Source organism: Notothenia rossii, assembly GCF_949606895.1.
Source record: "Notothenia rossii genome assembly, chromosome: 1".
In the NCBI taxonomy this organism is placed as follows: Eukaryota; Metazoa; Chordata; class Actinopteri; order Perciformes; family Nototheniidae; genus Notothenia; species Notothenia rossii.
This window is the reverse complement of record NC_136912.1, coordinates 27,488,737-27,508,959: the sequence shown is the minus strand read 5'-3', so window position 1 is coordinate 27,508,959 and position 20,223 is coordinate 27,488,737. Positions and strand designations below refer to the sequence as shown.

The 20,223-nt window shown below is 42.5% G+C and overlaps 1 protein-coding gene across 2 annotated transcripts in view; it reads left to right on the top strand.

Moving 5' to 3' along the window:
* Positions 1–15,022, top strand: part of mxi1 (max interactor 1, dimerization protein) — a 31,826-nt gene extending 16,804 nt beyond the window's left edge. For both annotated transcript variants that reach the window (XM_079693369.1, XM_079693370.1), the window contains 3 exons: positions 9,039–9,153; positions 10,414–10,612; positions 11,197–15,022. In XM_079693369.1, the coding sequence (XP_079549495.1) occupies positions 9,039–9,153; positions 10,414–10,612; positions 11,197–11,360 (478 nt within the window). In that variant the 3' untranslated portion in view covers positions 11,361–15,022. The remainder of the gene's footprint in view (positions 1–9,038; positions 9,154–10,413; positions 10,613–11,196) is intronic.
* Positions 15,023–20,223: the final 5,201 nt, after the last annotated feature.

The window sequence follows — 20,223 nt, the reverse complement described above, 5'->3', positions numbered from 1 at the left end:
TCCCGCTGATGCCTATCCTTTAATCTTTCAGGGTTAGGGGTTACATTCCCACTGATGTCAACCATGCATAACATATACGCACATGTCACACTTTGGATGGATGTGCTCCACACAAAGCATGCCTTTCATGTGTTTTCTAGCATTTGGCTGAACATGCCGCATTGATGTTAAAAGTCCGAACTTGAAGTGAGTGAGGCGGTTTTAGTCGTTTGTCATTGGTTAACCCAGTGTAACTCCTGACAGACAGGCTCTCGCTCGTGCCCATGGCTAGTTTCTGGGCAGATTACGCAGACTGAACATCCCCTTCCTCCCCCACTCTGTATATATCCCTTCCTTTCTATCTCGCTCTGACTCTCTGCATCCATCCCATCTGTCCGTGTTTCATAAAAGAGATGAGGGAAGCATCAGTCTGTCAGAAAAAAAAGGGACTCTACAGATGCTGTCGGGCTAAGATCACTCTAATCTTGCGAGTGCATAGAAAATGTGAAGCACAAACTGACACAGCGGTGGATAGAATCTAACTTTTTTAGCAAATGTTCAGATCAACAGCCTGTGTATTTGCTAAAAGTCCCATAGGTTAACCTTAAAGTCCCACCATCACTTAGTGGAACTGCCCAATACTTGGCACAGTTTGTAAAAAACACCTAAACACAAGTTACATGCCATCCAAACACGAGTTCTACATCAATGTGACAAATCATAAATCATCAACAGAACTTTAAACTTCAACTTAAAAAAAAACTATAATAATGATTTCACCATTCACCATATTCAGACTTATTCAAAAGCGTGTCTCCATCTGCAGTTGTCATTTCCTGAAAGTGCCATTTATAGCTCAGATAATAAAGCTGTAGTTGGCTAAAGCACATACGGCTGGCGCCAGTTTTGCAAGCCATGCTGTTGGCTTTTTGATGACTGTTCCAGCACTCGACCTAGTGAGTGGTAGTTTCCCCCTTTAAAAAAAACCAAAAAAAACCCTATTCAGTCAGGTGTTCACTGTCTGTATGGAGAGACATGTGACCTTGGCTGCCACCGACAGCAGTAATGTGAGAGAGGGAGAATGAGAGAAAGACATAGGGCGCATAAAAAAGCAGAGAATCCTAGAAGAGGCATCCTGAGCAGAAAAAACAACCGCGCTCTTTGTGTTAACTCAGCGATCCAGTAAACAAAGGTGGTGAGCAAGCACAGAGGACCGTTGTGTTTCCTGTAGTTGTTCTGCTGCACTACAGTTGCTCGTGTCTAGGGGCTACAGTGTGTTAATGCATATTTCAGGATGATTCTCCGTACTCTTTTTCACTATAAATTAAGCCAAATGTAAGTTGTTTCATTGTATTTCCCTGCCAGTGAAGCAAAACGAGCTGAAAATGTTCCAGGTTTTGATAATATATGCAAAGTATGAAATACAACAAAGGGAATTGATCCACTTAATCATCAGGAGTGTGATTTTGTTCAGCAGTTTGATTGTGTTTGAACAGCTATTCTTCCAGTCACAGCAAAGCATCATGGGGAACAAATGTATGGGCTGCCATGTGGTTTGCGCTCCTCTCCATTTATATTGTATTTCACCATCTTCAGAGTATGGATCCCTCTGCCACATGTTCACATGTTTCACTATACATGATCTGGAGGGAGGGAACCTTACATGTGATTCCCCTTAGCAACCAGTCCTGACCATTCAATCAACCCTGCATCACTCTTGCTATTTTTAACCATGAAGTAAAGGATTTGGAATGTTTGTGGGAAAAACAAAACAAACATCTGTGCCAAGATTTTGTCTTTGATTTAATTGCCTTCCGCCAGATCGTTAGATCATTTGCTGTTGATATAATGTAGTGCACGATGGACATGGCTTAGTCTACTTTAAATGAGGCTTTGCATTACAAAATACTCGGATCATTCAGATAGTCTTTGGCACAGCTGTGTATCGTGATTTGCGCCTGCTTTAAATGAGGCTCGACACTTAAGACAGTACAGGAATACTTCCTTTCCAAAGTCAAGTTTTCTTTTCCCCCCTCCCTAATAGAGCCTGTATAATGAAGTCTTAATATCTTTATGCATGTCACTTTGGCAGATTTACCGCAGAGACGGTCATTGGTGATGTGTAATTAGTTTAATAACTGGGTGAAGGGTCACATTTCCTCCCCCTCTGCACGTATTACAAGTAGGTCATCGTGTGTGTGTGTGTGTGTGTGTGTGTGTGTGTGTGTGTGTGTGTGTGTGTGTGTGTGTGTGTGTGTGTGTGTGTGTGTGTGTGTGTGTGTGTGTGTGTGTGTGTGTGTGTGTGTGTGTGTGTGTGTGTGTGTGTGTGTGTGTGTGTGTGTGTGTGTGTGTGTGTGTGTGTGTGTGTGTGTGTGTGTGTGTGTGTGTGTGTGTGTGTGTGTGTGTGTGTGTGTGTGTAAATGGGTTTGAGAGATTGTAGCATTGGCCAAGAAGAAGTATATTGACTGGTATCTGCGATGGAAACATGACCCTCCCCTGTTAAGAGCAAGTTCAGTAATTATGTCAGACATCATAGATGGCCTGAGAAGTTTTCTATTATTTATGAATTCACAAGTTTGGAATCTAGGGCAGCCATATTTTTCTCTCTATTGCTCGCTCTTTGACTTAACAGTGTTGGTTCCAGAGGGCTTTGAATGAAGAAGCAGAAACTGTGGTTATTTGTCAGTGCTCTATTCAGCTGACTGTGGTTCCTGGAAATAAGCAAAAATACAGTTCTGTTGATGTTCAGACATAGGTGTTGCTTTTTATTGACATTTATTTTATTCACACACAAAGAAAACTAGCATGAATACATATTCTCCTTTTATCTGCTCAGCAACTGCCTCTCTAAATACTCACTGCCCAAAGGATTGCCAGGCATCAGATTTGCAAAAATGTCCGTCCGTTAAGCAAGTAATAGGTTGCACCTTAGCATAGAAAACTATGCCTTATTTTGTCAAAAGAATATCATTGAAGATAACATATCCATACAACAAAAAGGAAAATTGAGATGATGAGAATCCTATTAAAAAAAGTGTTGATGCAGGGAGGTTAGATGTTGTTAGCATCAGATAATTCAGGAGTATAATGTCCTTAAGGCCATTTGGCAAATTGCTGATAATGGATTGAAAGCATGCGGCATGGTTTGAGTAATAATTACATACATTTCCAGTTCTGTTTTTCTGTCAGGAGGTCGAGGTTTGTTTCGTGTCAATACTTTTCAGAGTCCTAATATTGACACCTGAGGCTACTGGTGCTAGCTTAATGACTGAATTCTTTTCACAAGTTATTGCAGCTTGGAGGTTAGTGAGAAACAAATCCTTTGGTTGAATAGGTCTTATACAAGTTTAAAAGGCAAGACAGGCATGTCTTTTGTTACTTAACCTAGACTGGGGATGTTTATAACACCCTCACACTTCTCATTTGCATTGTCCCCCCAGAGTAATTGGAATATTTTCAAGACACTTCTGCGCTGATTGCTCTTGTCATGTCGATGGTATTACTGCTTGTTGTTGCCATTACACTCTTTGTTTCACGTCAAATCGATCACACTGAGGATTTCAAAGGCTATTTGGTCAGACACTAGTTTGTGACAACAAAGATATCAGAATGTGTGAATGTACACTGAGGTGTGTGCCCTTTAGTGCAAATCCAAAGGCACATGCACTTAGCAGGTGTGTATGTGTGTTTGTACGAAGAGATTCAAGGACGAGGGAGGTTGAGTGCAGAGCTGTTGTTCTGTGCACTGATGAGAGATGTACACATGATGTGCGTAGGTTCTGTAAAAGCTGTGGTGGGCAGCTCTCCCATACCAACAGGGAGAGCTTCAAAGTGCTTCTCTAAAAAAGCATGCTTCAATCACAATGGAGGCAGTGTGACGCATTACAAGAACAAGTGAAAACAGCTACAGTGAGAGGGAGAGCAGCACAGCAATGTCTACAGAGTTGTTGTTGATATAAATCTTTCTCCTTGTTACTTAACCGTACAAAGCAGTGGGATTTGGGAGGAAGAGGAAAGTCGTGTATGTGATTCACAGGGAGGAGGAGGAGGAGGAGGAGGAGGAGGAGGAGGAGGAGGAGGAGGAGGAGGAGGAGGAGGAGGAGGAGGAGGAGGAGGAGGAGGAGGAGGAGGAGGAGCAGTGAAGTGACCCGGGGCCGGCTGGCTGCTCGCTCACATGTCAAAGCCAAAAGGCAGAGCCTCCTGCCTGCGAACCCATCTGGGGCCCATCAGGAACACAAGCCATGGAACACACACACAAGCATGAATGATACACACACACACACACACACACACACACACACACACACACACACACACACACACACACACACACACACACACACACTGGTAGAGTGGAAGCGCCCCATTGTCCCAGGAGGAAAGAGAAGGCCGGCTGTGTCTGCAGGTTACGTTTTTAGATTTTGATTCTCCTAATTTGATGGTTATGTCGGGTGATAAATGAACTGGTTTTTTGCATAATTGTTAAGACATGTTTCGCCTTAATGTGTTCTTGCAGGAATTTATGAATGGTTTAAAAATATTTCCAATACACCAGTTGAGTTGCCTTTTCCTCTAAAATAAATGTAATGCAATATGATTTGAAATATCAACGGGAATCATACATTTTGCATTGCATATTTGCATCTTTGAATAAAGAATGATAAAAGAATTGTGAAGCACTAGATTTATGGTCATTTCTGAACCAAGCCGCCATGAATTGAGGCTTCATTGTGTGGTAAAAGTATGAAAAACTGACCATCTTCCATTAAAAAATGAAAACTAAATCTCCCGTCTACAGCTCTATTATATACTTTTTGATAAAAGAGGCACACATTCTTGCTATGATTCTATGTTACTTTGTTGTCCCCTTTGAAAAGCCAGTTACATTGTAAATGGATCTGTATGAAGGAGTCCACACCGCCTCAAAATAACAGAGAGTGTGGGATTTCTCAAGCAGCTGTTTGCTCAGGTGACGCCGCAAGGCAACACAAAACAAAACCAGAATGAAACATGCTATTAAAGGCTCCATCCCATGGGCACCGCTGAATACGAGGAAAAGCAAGTCTTTTCTGCCATTGTTGTCGTGCTGTCAGGGAGGGATTTGATATCCCTGCTGTGCGTGACAGTTTGCCGTACAGGTCCTGGAAGCAACTGGACACGTGTTATGTAATCCTCCACAGATGAAGAGTTCCCCATTCAGGCAACATGCAGCTCACTGTGCCATTCATTAGGACACTGGAAATACAAAGCGCAGCGCAATAGCCTTCACTATCCGTAATGAGTCAACATTATTGCAAGCTACACCCCTAATTTCATTTGTGATTTTTATTTTAAATACTTTTATAACTGGGCTATTCATTGCCCAATAATATATATCAGCTGCTATTGACATTATATCTGCCTTTGACACTTCTCTGAGTTTAACCCCTATCTGAAAGCCACATTAACATCAACCTACTGACACGTCCCTGTGTGATGTCACACCCTTTAAACAAAGTGTGCTCTAATGCTCGTTAGCTTTAGCAGCTGAGGACAGGAAGTTATAGGGCAGCATAGTAAATCCATTGCTGTTTATATAACCAGCATAGGTCTTTTCTAAGCACCCAGGGAAACAGTAGGCTCGTTGCCGCGTAACGTGGCTACGATTAGAGATTCTGGCGGCTGCGCGCTGGCATTTATTGCCACAAGCCACCACTCATATTGTAAGACGCAAACGGCTTAAGCTCTTCTGCTGTGGGTCAAAATGGTAAACAACCGTTTCAGGGATTAGTGACCTGTCCTGGGGCCATCACCAGTAGCTACTAACTAATGACCTTTAACCCCTTAGTGAGACAGTTAGAGATAGGGCTGCTGGGACAGACTAACATGATAAAGCAGTCTCTGCCATTATCTTTAGTTTCCCGACGCTCTGAGGGCATAATGGTTTTTGCAGGCGGAAGAAAAGGACTCCAGTTGTTATACTTCCCATTAGCAGGCAGCCCAATGTGATGGTCATGAATTACACATAAGTACACTCTCTCTCTCTCTCCTGCTTCTCTCACAGTCACACACTGTTCCTCCATCACTCCCTCTTATGCTTTTCAGGGCTTCTTTGACCTCCTGTAGTTATCAGAGTGCTCCACAGCAGAGCATGTCATGCGCCCAGAGATTAGTCCAAAATGTCAGGCAGACGTCTCACATGTCAGTCTGTCAATACGAGACACAGAGAGAGGGCGTTTGAATGCTGCCAACCCAGGAGCATGTGTTTCTGCAAGAACACATCACACGGCACATGAACTAGCTGTGAAAAAGGACATAAACAGGACTCGGTGTGCTGAGAGAGATTCCTCGGCATCATCACGGGCATATGGGTGTGTTAGGGTGTTTGAGGTTAACACTGACTCGGCAAAAAGTGTTGATTCAGCACCCTGCAAAGTGACGCCCTACACTGCACTCAGCAATAGAAGTCTTAGCGCTGAGAGCCATAATTGGCATATTTCAGCGGGTCATAGCAGGGCCGGATATGTGTTGATACTGCGGTGCCAGTGCGGTCAGCGTACCCCCCCTGCTTCCTCTGTACATTTGTCATGTCAGTTGGGTCAGGGAGAGGAGAGGGAGGGAGGGAGGGAGGATGGGTGGGTGGGGTTGGATTGGATAAGGACAGGAATGCCTGTAAGTGGAGGTTATCTAAATTTGTGTGCTGAGATAGTTGTTTTTAATCTGGATTGGAGTGGAGGAGAAGATCTCCGGTGTCTGGCGTTTGTTAACCCGACGCCTGATAGGCCAGACAGACAGGCCCATAAATGACCGGGTGTCCTGCTCTGCCCTTCTTTATCAGGCACTCCGCGCCCCTGTGTGTGGAACAAAAATGTTTGTATAACTAATGAAAAAGTAAGAACGTACAACATGTCCCTACAGTGTACACATGCATGTAGTGGTGGTACACAGTTTTTGAGATAACAAGGGATGTTCAAGACCAAGTGTGTGTTTATTCTTGCCTGTAACGCGGATTTTTATTTGTGTCAGCTGCAGCTGCATAATAAATAATTGATCGGCCTATCAGCAAACGTTCCCTGTACATGGCCTACTTAATTTGAAAATGGTTACATAGCAAACGTTGCAGTAAAATGCCTTGTTTCCACATAATCGAGTATTAATCGTAATTACAGTGTTCAAAAGATAATTAGTATTTCTGAGACAGATCTTTTACCATGTCCTCTCTGTAGAGTGTCCTAGATGTGTTTCCGTTGGAGCTGTGTGTTCCCCCCCAGGCTGCTGTAGAGGAGTAGAAAGTGATTAATTGCTGGCTGATATCTGTGTCTATGTGCACGGGCGTGTGTGTATGTCGGGGTTCAGATGAGACGAGCGTAGATAGACATTTCACAGATAAAGAAGGTGGACTTTGCTCTCTCCTTCTAATAGGACTGATTACACAGACAGATGACCTGAACCGGGCCGATCATCATTCCCAAGTCTGGGCTGAAAAACGTGCGCTAGGGCTGCAACTAACGATGATTTGTTTTATCAACTATTCTGTTAAGAATTTTCCTGTAAATTGTATTGACATTTTTCAGCATTTTCTGACATGTTATTGATAGAACAATCAAGATTTGTCACCATTTTCCCACATCGTATCTATCAATCTATTAGTATATCCCAAAGCCAAATACGACATCTTCAAATGTCTTGTTTTGTCCTCAACTCAAAGACATTTGGTCTTCTGTCATATCGGAGTAAGGACCACGGAAATATCCAAATTTAAGAAGCTGGAATTCGAGATTGTAGTATTTTTATTCTTTCAAAAGGATAAATCAAGTGATAACTTTGACAGCCGACAACTAATCCATTCATCTCAGCAGCTCTAGTGTACATGTGTGTTATGACTTCCAAACTTTTTGCACCTAAGACTAAATAAGGGTGCCTCCTCTTTCATTCCCTAGACATGCAGCGCTTGTCTTTGTCACGTAGTTTAAGCACACACTCAGGCATACTGTATTTAAGCAATGGCTCGCTCTTCTCTTGGGTTCTTATCAGCAACATCCATGCAAAGCAGAACCTCCCTTTCTCTCACACATACACACACTGACGTGCACACACACCAGTGCTCACATGTCTCCACCAGTCTGACAGCAGCAGAGAGCAGTCTGGGCCAGCCTAATCAGTGCAGTGAATTCCTGCCCTGGTCCCCTTTGGGCTCCCCCAGAGATTGTTCCTGAAGCCCTGGGTGGCTCCACTGAGTCCACCGGCTCTCAATGTCTCTCCACTTTTCCCTTCAGGCTAGCTGAAAGGGCAGCCCCTGCTAATGGAGTACTGATTGTGTTAGAGCTACAATTATCACTCTTTACCTCTCAACTCGGAGCCATTAGCAGGATAGATAGTACCCCCGGCCTGTCTGCAGTCAAGGGATAAGGGACTGTCAAGATGATGGAACGTCCGAGCCGAGCAGGGTCCAGGAAATGCCATTACACCTTTCCTCCCTGCCCCCCCCCCCCACACACACACACACAGCTTAAACTTGTTGTTTGTAATGCAGGCGAGAAGGGAAACTAAAGCCGGGTGCAAGAAATACCTGCAGAGGATAATGTATCGTCTCTAGGCTTACACGAGACGTGAATCATATGTAACCCGCTGCCTTGCTGAACCATAAGCTGGGGATTTACAATACATGAGCCGGTGTGCAGCTGGTGGATTCTCACAAAGTGAGAGTACAACATGTCTTAATGAGCCTGCATCCCAAGGTGACAGATTGCTCAAGTGCAGATCTTTGAGAAGGGAAAAATCCAGCCTTAGGAGATCAGAACTAGGTGCTTTTATAAGGGTTGGATGTAAAGTCCTGTGGATAGCTTGACATCTTTCTTTACCCGGTTATCCGTGAATGAGAAATGCACAGATTAAGACAGGGAAGCTGCTGAAATAGTGTCTTAGTGAGTACTTTCCATATCTCAATCCCCAGGTGCTATTTAGCAACACATTTATCTATTATTTCCCATTTTACTGCCCAGGCCTTAGCGCTTGCCTACTGTACGTGGTCATGTATCTAATCATTCCATTTCGCTTTCTGTTTTTTTGTTTTTCTCCAGACGAGCTCACCTGCGGCTCTGTCTCGAGCGGTTGAAGGCCCTCATACCCCTGGGACCCGACTGCAACCGGCACACAACCCTGGGCCTGCTCAACAAAGCCAAATCACACATAAAGGTACGGGATAAAGCCCACAGAGCTGAAGACGCATGAATATGAACCACAGTGTGAAAATAGAACATAAATTATTAAAGATAGAAAAATAGCAAGAACAGTGGTGGATCTGAAATACATTTGAGCTACACCATATAAAATAGGATTGTGATTCACTCATAAAATATTCTGCAAAAGAGTTGAAAACAACATAATATAATGTCAAGGTGATGATATGTTCAAATGCACTACCATAACAAGATATTGGATTTTATTTGTCTTGACCTTTGCTTTTTATTGCAAATGTAATTAACTTCTGAGGATCATTACAGTTTCTAAATGACGAAGTAGTTTAAATGAAGGGTAGACTTTAAATACATCTATACATATTTATGGTTCAACATTGGGTGGTTGATGTGTAAATATAAAACATTTCCCATTGCAATAAACTGTGCGTATGCAAACAAACCTCAGCCAGTGTTCAGCTGGTCACTGGTGATCATTTAACTGCCTGAGCATATCACACAATAAGACACCCTGCTTCACGCCTTCCCGTCCACTTAAAACACAGGCATGTGAATGCCCGAGGATGAGCAGTCTGCATGGAAAAAAAAGCCTGCCGTAGCGTGCATTCACGTAACATAAAGACGATATTGTTGTTGTGAGAACCCCCTCACTACTGCTGTCACCACTCTGCACTTCTGCTGCTGTCAACTTGAGTCTCTACATCTCTTATTGATGGCCTATTGTTTTGGTCCGTCGCAGGGAGTCACGCTTGTCACTATTGACGAGCGACCTTGTAGCCGTGACATAAGGCTACAAGGTTAGAAGTGCAACAAGGCTGTAGGAGTCCCTGCCACGGCCCTCGCTTAGATTGTCATGGTATCAGGGCGTAAAAACACAGGCAGCAGGTAAGTGAGGGGACACGGTGTAGACAAGGCGGGCGAGGGAAATCATTCCAGAGCTGGCAGGAGGGAAGACCATGGGAAGCAAGGGGTTTAGTCTTTGAATGCGAACAAACAGGCAGTGTTTGGTGTCTGACAAATGTTTGATATAAAAGGAATTTCTTAACAGACAACAACATCCGTCTCTACAGTATCTCAGCAAAATACGTTTGTTTTCCAGCTTTCCTCCTCTCAGTCATATATTTATATCTCTTCACAACATAACTTTTATCTGGCTGTCTCCTTCACACCCTCACATGTATTTATCGCTCCATAAAAAGCTCTCTGATACACATAGTTAACCTTTTCTCCCTCTCCCCCTTCTCTTTCTCCTGAACAGAAACTTGAAGATGCAGACAGGAAGAGCCAGTACCAGCTGGAGTCTCTGGAGCGGGAGCAGCGGCACCTCCAGCGCCAGCTGGAGCTGCTGAGGGGGGGCAGCGGTGCTGCAGCCCAGAGCAGCCCAGGGGAGGGGGAGAGGATACGCATGGACAGTGTGGGCTCCACCCTCTGCTCCGACCGCTCCGACTCTGACCAGGGTGAGTGAGGCCGCAGTCTTTAAACAGGATTTTAATTTGGCGAGTACAAGGCCTTACAGTATGAACCTCCAGCCGCTCTGGGGGTTTTCACACCACATAGAGGTTGTACCCGTCCCTCTGGGGCTGTTTGTGAAATGAAGTGTTGCTGAAAATAATCAACACAAATTTCCCGGATAAAGGTGTAAAATGAAAATGCTTTCTGAAAGGATTTAAAGAAAGCTTTGGTTAGTTAAAGTATCAAATCTACAATTTAAATTAATCTTTAATTAATGTCATTTCAACCTTAAGTTAAACTGAGCCATGTTAATTGGATTCATATTTATTAACAAGGACTGCCGTAACATAGTGATGTAAATAATGAAGCGTTGACTTTAACAAATTGTTAAGCAATTTATACGCAGAGTTGGTTTTGGTCTTTTCCTGGGATATGTTGACTTTGAGAAAAAACATAGAATATCACCAGCCTTAACTTTTAGACAACCCCATTATCTTTACACTTAAATATGATATTTTCCACTAAATGATTCCCTTTCTTCTCTCTTCCCCCACCCTCTCTCTGCTCATCTCTACATTGGCGGCTGCAGAGGAGATTGAGGTGGATGTGGAAAGCACAGAGTTCTCCCATGGAGAGCTGGACAGTGTGAGCACAGCCAGCACCAGCGACCTGGACGACCACAGCAGCCTGCAGAGCATGGCCAGCGACGAGGGCTACTCCTCCTGCAGTGTCAAACTTGCCTTCTCCTCCTAGATCTCCCACTCCGCCACCGCCAGCATCTCCTCCCTGCCAAACCCGCCGGCCCTCCCATCTGTTTCTCCATCCAGCCATGTCTACGTGCACACACCCCCGCCGTCACCTCCGCCTACGACGGCCACAGCTGACAGCGTTCCTGTCGTTCCTGCCTCTCAGCAGCGCCCCCTATGGCTCCTAGCCTTTAGTCCCCCCCCCCCCACCCCCCTTTACTCCTGCGCTGCTGAGGAGCTCCACTGAAAGCTTTCCTGAACTTTGAGCCGCCAAGACCAACACCAGGGACACAAACACAGCCATGTGAAACTGCCCATCGATTTTAATCTGCTTTTAAAGGGAGATCAGAGTTGGTTGATATATATATAAAAAACACATCATCCTGGTTTTTTAAACCCACACAATTGAAATGAATGATTGATTCCACCTTTTGGATTTTGATGAACTCTTAAATGTCTGAATTTTTTTACACAACCCCGAATTTAACTTGAAATGCACTTAAATTTGTATGATATTAAATAATTCAGAGTTTAGGGTTCTTCCTCCTGTGGGCTGTGTGTTTCTTGTGTATCCCTTCTTAACGTTGTGGTGTTGGTTCTGGTTAAACGGCAGCACATCTAATCTGGACTGTAATCAACACTGTGGGTGAACTTTGCCATATCAGCACAGCTTGGCCCTGATGAACGTCCCTTCAGGCCTGAATTTTGTCCTTGTCTTATCGTTTTTCATTACCTCTGTTCGACACCGCAGAAGCTCGGACACTCAAATTGGTGCTATTGTGAAACAAACCAATGGGAAAAGCAGATGAGATCCACCACCACGGAGCTTTTAAAGCAAACAAAGTGTGTCTGCAGTGATTGTTTCCAACCAGGCACGGAGGAAAACAACTAAAAAAATGGAGGAAAAACCAACATTCCTGTTGAATGTGGGTGCTCAGTGCATTTTCAAAGAGTGCAAATTGTAACTTGTGTTTGTGTTTTGTTTTGGTTTCTCTCCCCTCGACAAGCAGCTACGACAAGCTATCCTGCACTTGCCTACTTTAGAGCTGTCCATAGAAATGGCACAAACCAACAAAAAAAAAACAAGAACAGCAACAAGGAAAAAGTCCAAACAACAACAAACTTTGGAATAGATGTCCATTCTCTTTCCAGCAGTAACAAGCAATAACTCTTGTAGTCCTTTTTGTCTCGTCAGATTGAACCCTCTTCCTCTTATTTTTCTTCTCCCCTATGAAGACTGTGTGACCGTCCAAAAAGCAGATGTATATTCTTTTGTTTGTACATAAAAATAGCTTAATTAATTAAACCTTACAAAGGAGTTAAAAAAAAGTTAGAGCTCATGGATAGAATATATTGCCTCTGTTGCTGTTTGACCTGTGTTTATTGTGAATGTCAAAACTTTTGGGGGGGGATGTATTTGGCATTCCTAACGTGGTCAGGTGATCTGTGGAGGGAAAGCCTGGAGTTTAGGGAGGAAAAAACGGGTTGTATGATGTCAATGTTCGCTATCCCAACTCCACTGGCATTAAGAATTGCACTTCAGCCACAGCTCTATGTACATTTTATTTCCCACTCTCCTTCTCTCATGGAGCTCACCTGTATCCTTTTGTATGTGAAAAAAAAAAACTCCTTTTTAAAATATTTATTTCTCAATCCCTCAAATGACACAAGCAATGGGGAAAGAGAAGTTAACTTATTTTGGTTTTGTCTTATTGTACTCCTCCTTTTGATGCTTATTCCTCATTCCTTATTTTAAGAATTGTATATTTTATGGCTTATTGTCATTTTGTTTTCGGGGTGGTGTGGGTGGGACGGGATATGAAATGTAGCCATTTTATTTTAATTTTATGTTTTATTCAATGGACACTTGAAATGTAATCGGCCCCTAAGCTGCTCCTGGTGCTGAGCCCCGCCTGTTTAGAGTCACCAGGCTTGTCCTCAGTTGACCCCCCCCCCCCAACAACACGCAATACCTGAGATGATACATGCAGACCCTAAACAACTCGATAGCCTGATAGACAAGATGGCTTCCCTCCATACCCAGCCTTCTTCACTACTAGTATATCAATTCTCCTGTCCCGTTGTTTTAGGGTCTGTGCTGAGGGGGTGGGGGGTCATCTCTTCACAAGGTTTTATCTATAGCCAAGACTTTACTGGCAAATTGAGCCAGCTACTACACAATAAAAGGAGTCTAAAACTCAACCTTCCTCTATTAGAGAGGTTGTAGTCTCTATTAGACTTGTGTTTTAGTTGACAAAATGTGTCTTACATTTACAATTCAATGCCTCTGACTGAGGATTTCAAGAAGAAAATCAACAAAATGAACAAATCCTTTTGGTTTTTCTGAAGGACGTCATTAAGGTGTAGAGTTTGACATGTAGGCTCTTTGAGAAGCTATGTGGAGGTTGTTGGACTTGGCACTGAATCAGAAAGTCAATGCTTCAGGTGCTTGACTATTTAAATAAAACAAATGCCAAAAACACCTTAGAACACCTCAGTGTCCTCTCTCTCTGTCTATCTATATATATATATATATATATATATATATATATCTCTGAGGGAAAGTTTACATGTATTCTTCCCCTGTTTAAGTTATTAACCTTCAACTCTTTGTTTTTTTGGTCTTCATATGTTGGTTTCATGAACCTGCACTGCTGACAGGAAAAAGGTCCTGTGTTTGACAACAAAATGAATTCCACTCAGACCCGGATCGCATCCTATTGGTGTTTTTAACCTGCTCGGAGTACAATATATTTTTAACACAGTGGAGCGATTCTGATAGTGATGGGTTTTGTTGTTCACCACTGAAATGTGTGAAAACTGTCTGGCACTCATTGTATCGTCTCATGTGGAAAAACTAGTCTAAACTTGTAGTCCCGGACGGGATATAACAAACTGTAAGAACTGATTTTACTGAGGCCAGGTCTGTCCTCTCTCATGTGAGTGTACAGTGTGTGTATGAATGTGTGAGTGTGTGTGTGTGTGTGTGTGTGTGTGCTCTATGTTCTTACTAAGGCTGAGCTTTAGAGAGGCACCTGCTCCACAACGAGTCTGCACTGATCTCAGTTTGGCTGATTCCCACCTGCTACTCATTAAATATTAGACTTCTGGAGCATATTTGTCAAAAAAAAAGAGACAATATAGCCAGTGTCTAATATAATTTCTGGGACTGTCACATAATATGCAGCAAAAATGTTGCTAAAAAAAGTTAACTGAGCTCAACTGTAGGTGCAGACTGGTCCTGGATCAGCCCAGGTTAGTTGGGATGTCTGACAAAGAGTTTCTGGCTATATGCTGCATATTCAAAACAATAGCATATCTTCATAAGCTGGTGATCACAAAGCTATATTTTTACCTCTGTGTTTTAAGTTAATGCAGTCCTATGGTCCAGGTTAACTTTCTAGGAGGGTTCAGTCCCAGTTTTGCAGCTTGGCCAGAATGTGCAGTGTATTTTGTAAATCACACTCTATTCTGGCATCTCGCTTTGAGCAAACAGCTACATGAGGAATATGTTAGCCCAACCAAAACGAGTAGTCCCACGTGGGGAGTTGTCCTGTTGTTATGAACCTGTGGCTATCCTTTGTAAAACATGCTGTCTGATGATGATTCTAGCTGTGTAAGTTGAAGATGCAATACTTACAATAAAACACCAAGATTTTCAAACCTGAATGACTCAACCGGCCTCTTTTTACAATGCAATGTATTTATGTTGAATTAACTGTAAAGCAATGACTAACACCGCAAAACATGCTATAATTTATTCCAAATAATGTCAAGGCTTCTTTTTGCAAACTGTCAAGTGTCATATCTGTTTTTTAATTATTGACACCGACAAGAGGTAACAAAACATAACATAAATTTCCTATAAGAAATGTCAATAAAGAGTAAATAGGTCTGATGCTAGGCAGGTTTCATAAACAAATAAAAAATACTCTGATATGATAGATATCGTGTTTAAGATGGGTTACCTTAGAAACAATCATGTCGCTGGAAGCCACGCCCTTCTCCGCCATGTTTCCCTCGCTGGCCCCGCCCACCGCTGCTCGCGCTACTTTGAGCAGTGCGCATGCATATATGTGCGCATGATGCGCATTATGTTGACATATATTTTCAACATTAGAGGGGGCTCACAGGTGTATCAGAATGGTAAGTTTAGTTAGCATATTTTATTTGTTGATGTTGTTGTGTTAGCTCGCTAGCTTTCAATTATCAGTGGCTGACAACTTGTTAGAGGTTGTGTAACATACAATACATTCTAGTGGGGCTTTTTTGGAAGAAATGGGAGGACGTGTTACACATAATTCTAACTGTTAACAGTGCAAGAGACTGGCGACCCCCTAACTGCCATTATTTTCAGTTTTCCGCACTCCCGCGGGAGTGTCATTATTGTCTCACTACTATCACTACTACTATTACTATTACTAGTACTATTACTATAACTAGGCTGTAATTGGTTATATACTGTTGGACTGGTAAGCAGGCCTATTGTTTTGGGATATTTGTGGAGTTAAGTGGTCCATGAGTGTTTTTTATTGGTTAAGTGGTCCTCGGTATGAAAAAGTTTGAGAAACACTGCTAGTGGATTGTCAAAGGGGGAGCCTCGTTGCGGGGAAATTATACAGATGGCTAGTCCGCCCCTGAAAATGTCTATGCAAACGTTATTATTAATAATAATAAAACAACAATAATAATTAAAAAGAAAAATCAATTTTTTTTATATATATATATACAGGACTGTCTCAGAAAATTAGAATATTGTGATAAAGTTCTTTATTTTCTGTAATGCAATTAAAAAAACAAAAATGTCATACATTCTGGATTCATTACAAATCAACTGAAATATTGCAAGCCTTTTATTATTTTAATATTGCTGATTATGGCATACAGCTTAAGAAAACTCAAATATCCTATCTCTAAATATTAGAATATCATGAAAAAGTATACTAGTAGGGTGTTCAACGAATCACTTGAATCGTCTAATTAACTCGAAACACCTGCAAGGGTTTCCTGAGCCTTGAAAAACACTCAGCTTGGTTCAGTAAACTAAATCACAAGTATGGGGAAGACTGCTGATCTGACTGCTGTCCAGAGGACCGTCATTGACACCCTCCATCAGGAGGGTAAGACACAAAAAGAAATTTCTCAAAGAGCAAGCTGTTCACAGAGTGCAGTTTCAAAGCACATCCACAAAAAGTCTGTTGGAAGGGGGAAATGTGGCAGGAAACGCTGCACAACCAAGAGAGATGACCGCAGCCTTAACAGCATTGTGAAGAAGAGTCGCTTCCAGAATTTGGGGGAGCTTCAAAGACAGTGGACTGAAGCTGGAGTCCAGGTATCAAAAGTCACTGTTCACAGACGTGTCCGGGAAATGGGCTACAATAGCCGTATTCCCATGGTCAAGCCACTTCTGAACTCAAGACAACGGAAGAGGCGTCTGACTTGGGCTAAGGAAAAGAAGCACTGGACAGTTGCACAGTGGTCCAAAGTCCTCTTTTCAGACGAAAGCAAGTTTTGTATTTCATTTGGAAGTCAAGGCGCCAGAGTCTGGAGAAAGGCTGGAGAGGAGCAAAATCCAAGTTGCTTGAAATCCAGTGTGAAGTTCCCACAGTCAGCGATGGTTTGGGGAGCCATGTCAGCTGCTGGTGTTGGTCCACTGTGTTTCATCAAGCCCAGAGTAAATGCAGCTGTGTACCAAGAGATTTTAGAGCACTACATGCTTCCGTCTGCTGAAAAGCTCTATGGAGATGAGGAATTCATTTTCCAGCATGATCTGGCACCTGCCCACAGTGCCAAAACCACCAGTAACTGGTGTACTGACCATGGCATTACTGTCCTCGATTGGCCTGCAAATTCCCCTGACCTGAACCCCATAGAGAATATGTGGGGTATTGTGAAGAAGAAGCTGAAAGACACCAGACCCAACAATGCTAATGAGCTAAAGGCCGCTATTGAAGCATCCTGGGCATCCATAACACCTCAGCAATGCCACAGGCTGATTGCCTCCATGCCACGCCGCATTAATGCAGTAATCCGTGCAAAAGGATTCCCAACCAAGTACTGAGTGCATTAATGGACATTTTCAAATGTTTGATTGTGTTTTGCTGTTATAAATCTTTTTTTTTTACTTGGTCTGAGGAACTATTCTAATTTTTTGAGAGAGGATTTTTGAGTTTTCTTAAGCTGTATGCCATAATCAGCAATATTAAAATAATAAAAGGCTTGCAATATTTCAGTTGATTTGTAATGAATCCAGAATGTATGACATTTTTGTTTTTTTAATTGCATTACAGAAAATAAAGAACTTTATCACAATATTCTAATTTTCTGAGACAGTCCTGTATATATATATATATTTTTTTCCATTTTTATTTTGTAATCATCTCGCGATCCCCACTTGGTTTCTCGCGACCCCCCGACCCCCACTTTGGGAACCCCTGCTCTAGAGGAATATGGAAACAAATCTGTAGGGACACACTTGTGCACAATTATTTCTGTAGTCAAGGTCAGAAATGTACCGTACAGCCTACACAAGGAAACACATTAACTAGTTGATGGGATCTAAAGAAAATTCACAAAACAGTGGTTTGCAACATGGAGGCTAAGACTCCTTTAATCGATTTGAAGTTAGATATAGATATAGGAATATATTTTTCTCAAACTTGATAAACAGGAACCAATATCAAAGAACATTTCATATGATATAGACTCTGAAATCAGGTAATTTAACTGAAACATGTTTACTCTCCTAAGAATATTTATTCCCAGCATAAAAAGTTCTTATTGGCCTTGTAAATAAAGCTCCTAGTATTTTTCTTAAACTTGTTACCACAGATGTCAACAATAAATTAAAGGTTGCATGTCTTGCTTTTCCGGTTATTACCCGTCCCCTTGTGTGTTATGAAGGTTTTTATGCATGTAAACAGTCTGCAGAGTCAAAACCCCTCAAACTACACCCTGTTGGGAGTAAAACTCTAACACAGAAAAGACCTCCCCAAAACGCCTCGTTGGAGATTTCTCATTTTCCATTGTTTACTTCCTGGGCACTCTGACGTGTGAATACCCAGAGGCCACACCCTCTGCCAGCCTTTCATGAAACAAAGCTTCCCAAACCTTTCAGCGATTCATGCCGGATATGTACAGCGTAGGACACTGAAGAACGATGCTGTTTCTACTTTGTTTGGACCAGCAGGAGATTCGGGTACACAACCTGTAAGTATTCATTGTTGTTTGTGTATTTATAATGTTTAAAATAAACAAGGTATCTACCACGACTGTTTAAAGAGCATCTTGCAGGTTTTTATTTTTTCTACATTTATGCTTAAACTTGCTTGAAAATTACAATTAAAAAAGTGAATGCAGGATTTGATATGTTTTACGAGACATAAGGGCAGGAATTCAGAGGTCAATTCATTGTCTGCTGCAATCAGCTGTGCACCCTCCCCGACTACACACCTGCTTTCCATCAAGCCATTTACAACGACATATCAACGGAGGCTCCACAACCTTTCTCCGCCAGATCGTCAAGTATCAGCCGTATCTCGCGTATCTCCTCCGGTACACAGCACCGTAGTGTGGAGTTGCATTAGGTAACGCGAGATACGGCTGATACTTCCGCATTAGTTTCTGTTAGGGATCAGTATCAACAGTCCTGCCAGTAACGTTACTATATTATCAATGCTACTTTAGTTATAGCCTGATATATGATAGCTAACTTTACAATGTTGTGATGTGACTGACGTTAGCTAACATTCTGTAGCTAACGCCGGTCACTCACCAAGATACTGTAGCTGCCCAGTTCTCCACTGGTTCTCCTCACACCACAGCTCAATTTCTCTCCGATGGCCGTTATTTCTTCTAATCCTTGGCTGCTCCTGGTCTCTTGGACGCCTAGCAGGCTCATAATTATAAGGTTGTGGTCCGTCATATGCATTCGAATATTCATATTCAACTTCTTCTGTGTCTTCTGTGTCGAAACTAGCATTGGGATCCATGTTTATTAATACGTTACACCGGCCGCTCTCCCCCTTGTGTCCCCCGTGTTACGTCACACGCGGGAGGTCACGTGCCGAGGCTTTTTTATGTAGAAGTGAACCTTTCTTACAAAAACAACACCAGATGTCACTGTAGTGTATATTTCTGTATATTTTTGGGAAAATCTAGTGTATTCATCATTTTCCTACACATTTATTCACAGGTGTCTTTAACCTGGAAGTTGCTCTTTAAATGGGTAAACGTTTTTCGGGCTACTACGCTGGGATCGCGGAGAAATGCTCTCCTCAGACCCATGCTCACAGCGTTATAAACCTTTTTCTTACTCAATATCAAGCCACACTTATTGTTTTTACTTCGGCTGTGAGTGTTTGTGTGTGCTCAGGATGAGTTTCGCTTGTTCTAGCTGTATCGCTGACACGGAAGCCTGTCTGCTCCTCGCAGCAGTAATAACCTCTATTACAATCTTGTAATAGAGGTTTTGCCACTTCTTAATCACTTCTTATTAGAACACATATAAAGTCACTTCTGTCTCTTTTCAGGTGTCACATGACTCAAAATAGTGTAAACAGCGTGTTAGACAACCTCAGCAGTCAGCACGTGCCACAGATCTGTTGAAGATCACATGATGTCTTTGTGATCAAAGCAGTCTTGTGGAGAGACTTACCGTTATTTTTCTCTTCAACACACCACATGAGCATCCACCACATGTAATACTACTCTCGGGTGATCACATCTTGTAAAAAAATGGATAAGACGCCTCTGACCTCCCAAGTAGTAAACAACCACGTGTAACACCACAGTGAGAAACGCAGTGATAATGAAGACGTTGCTCCCTCAGGGTCATTAAGGACTCAGTGTAACTACAAATAATCTGGTTT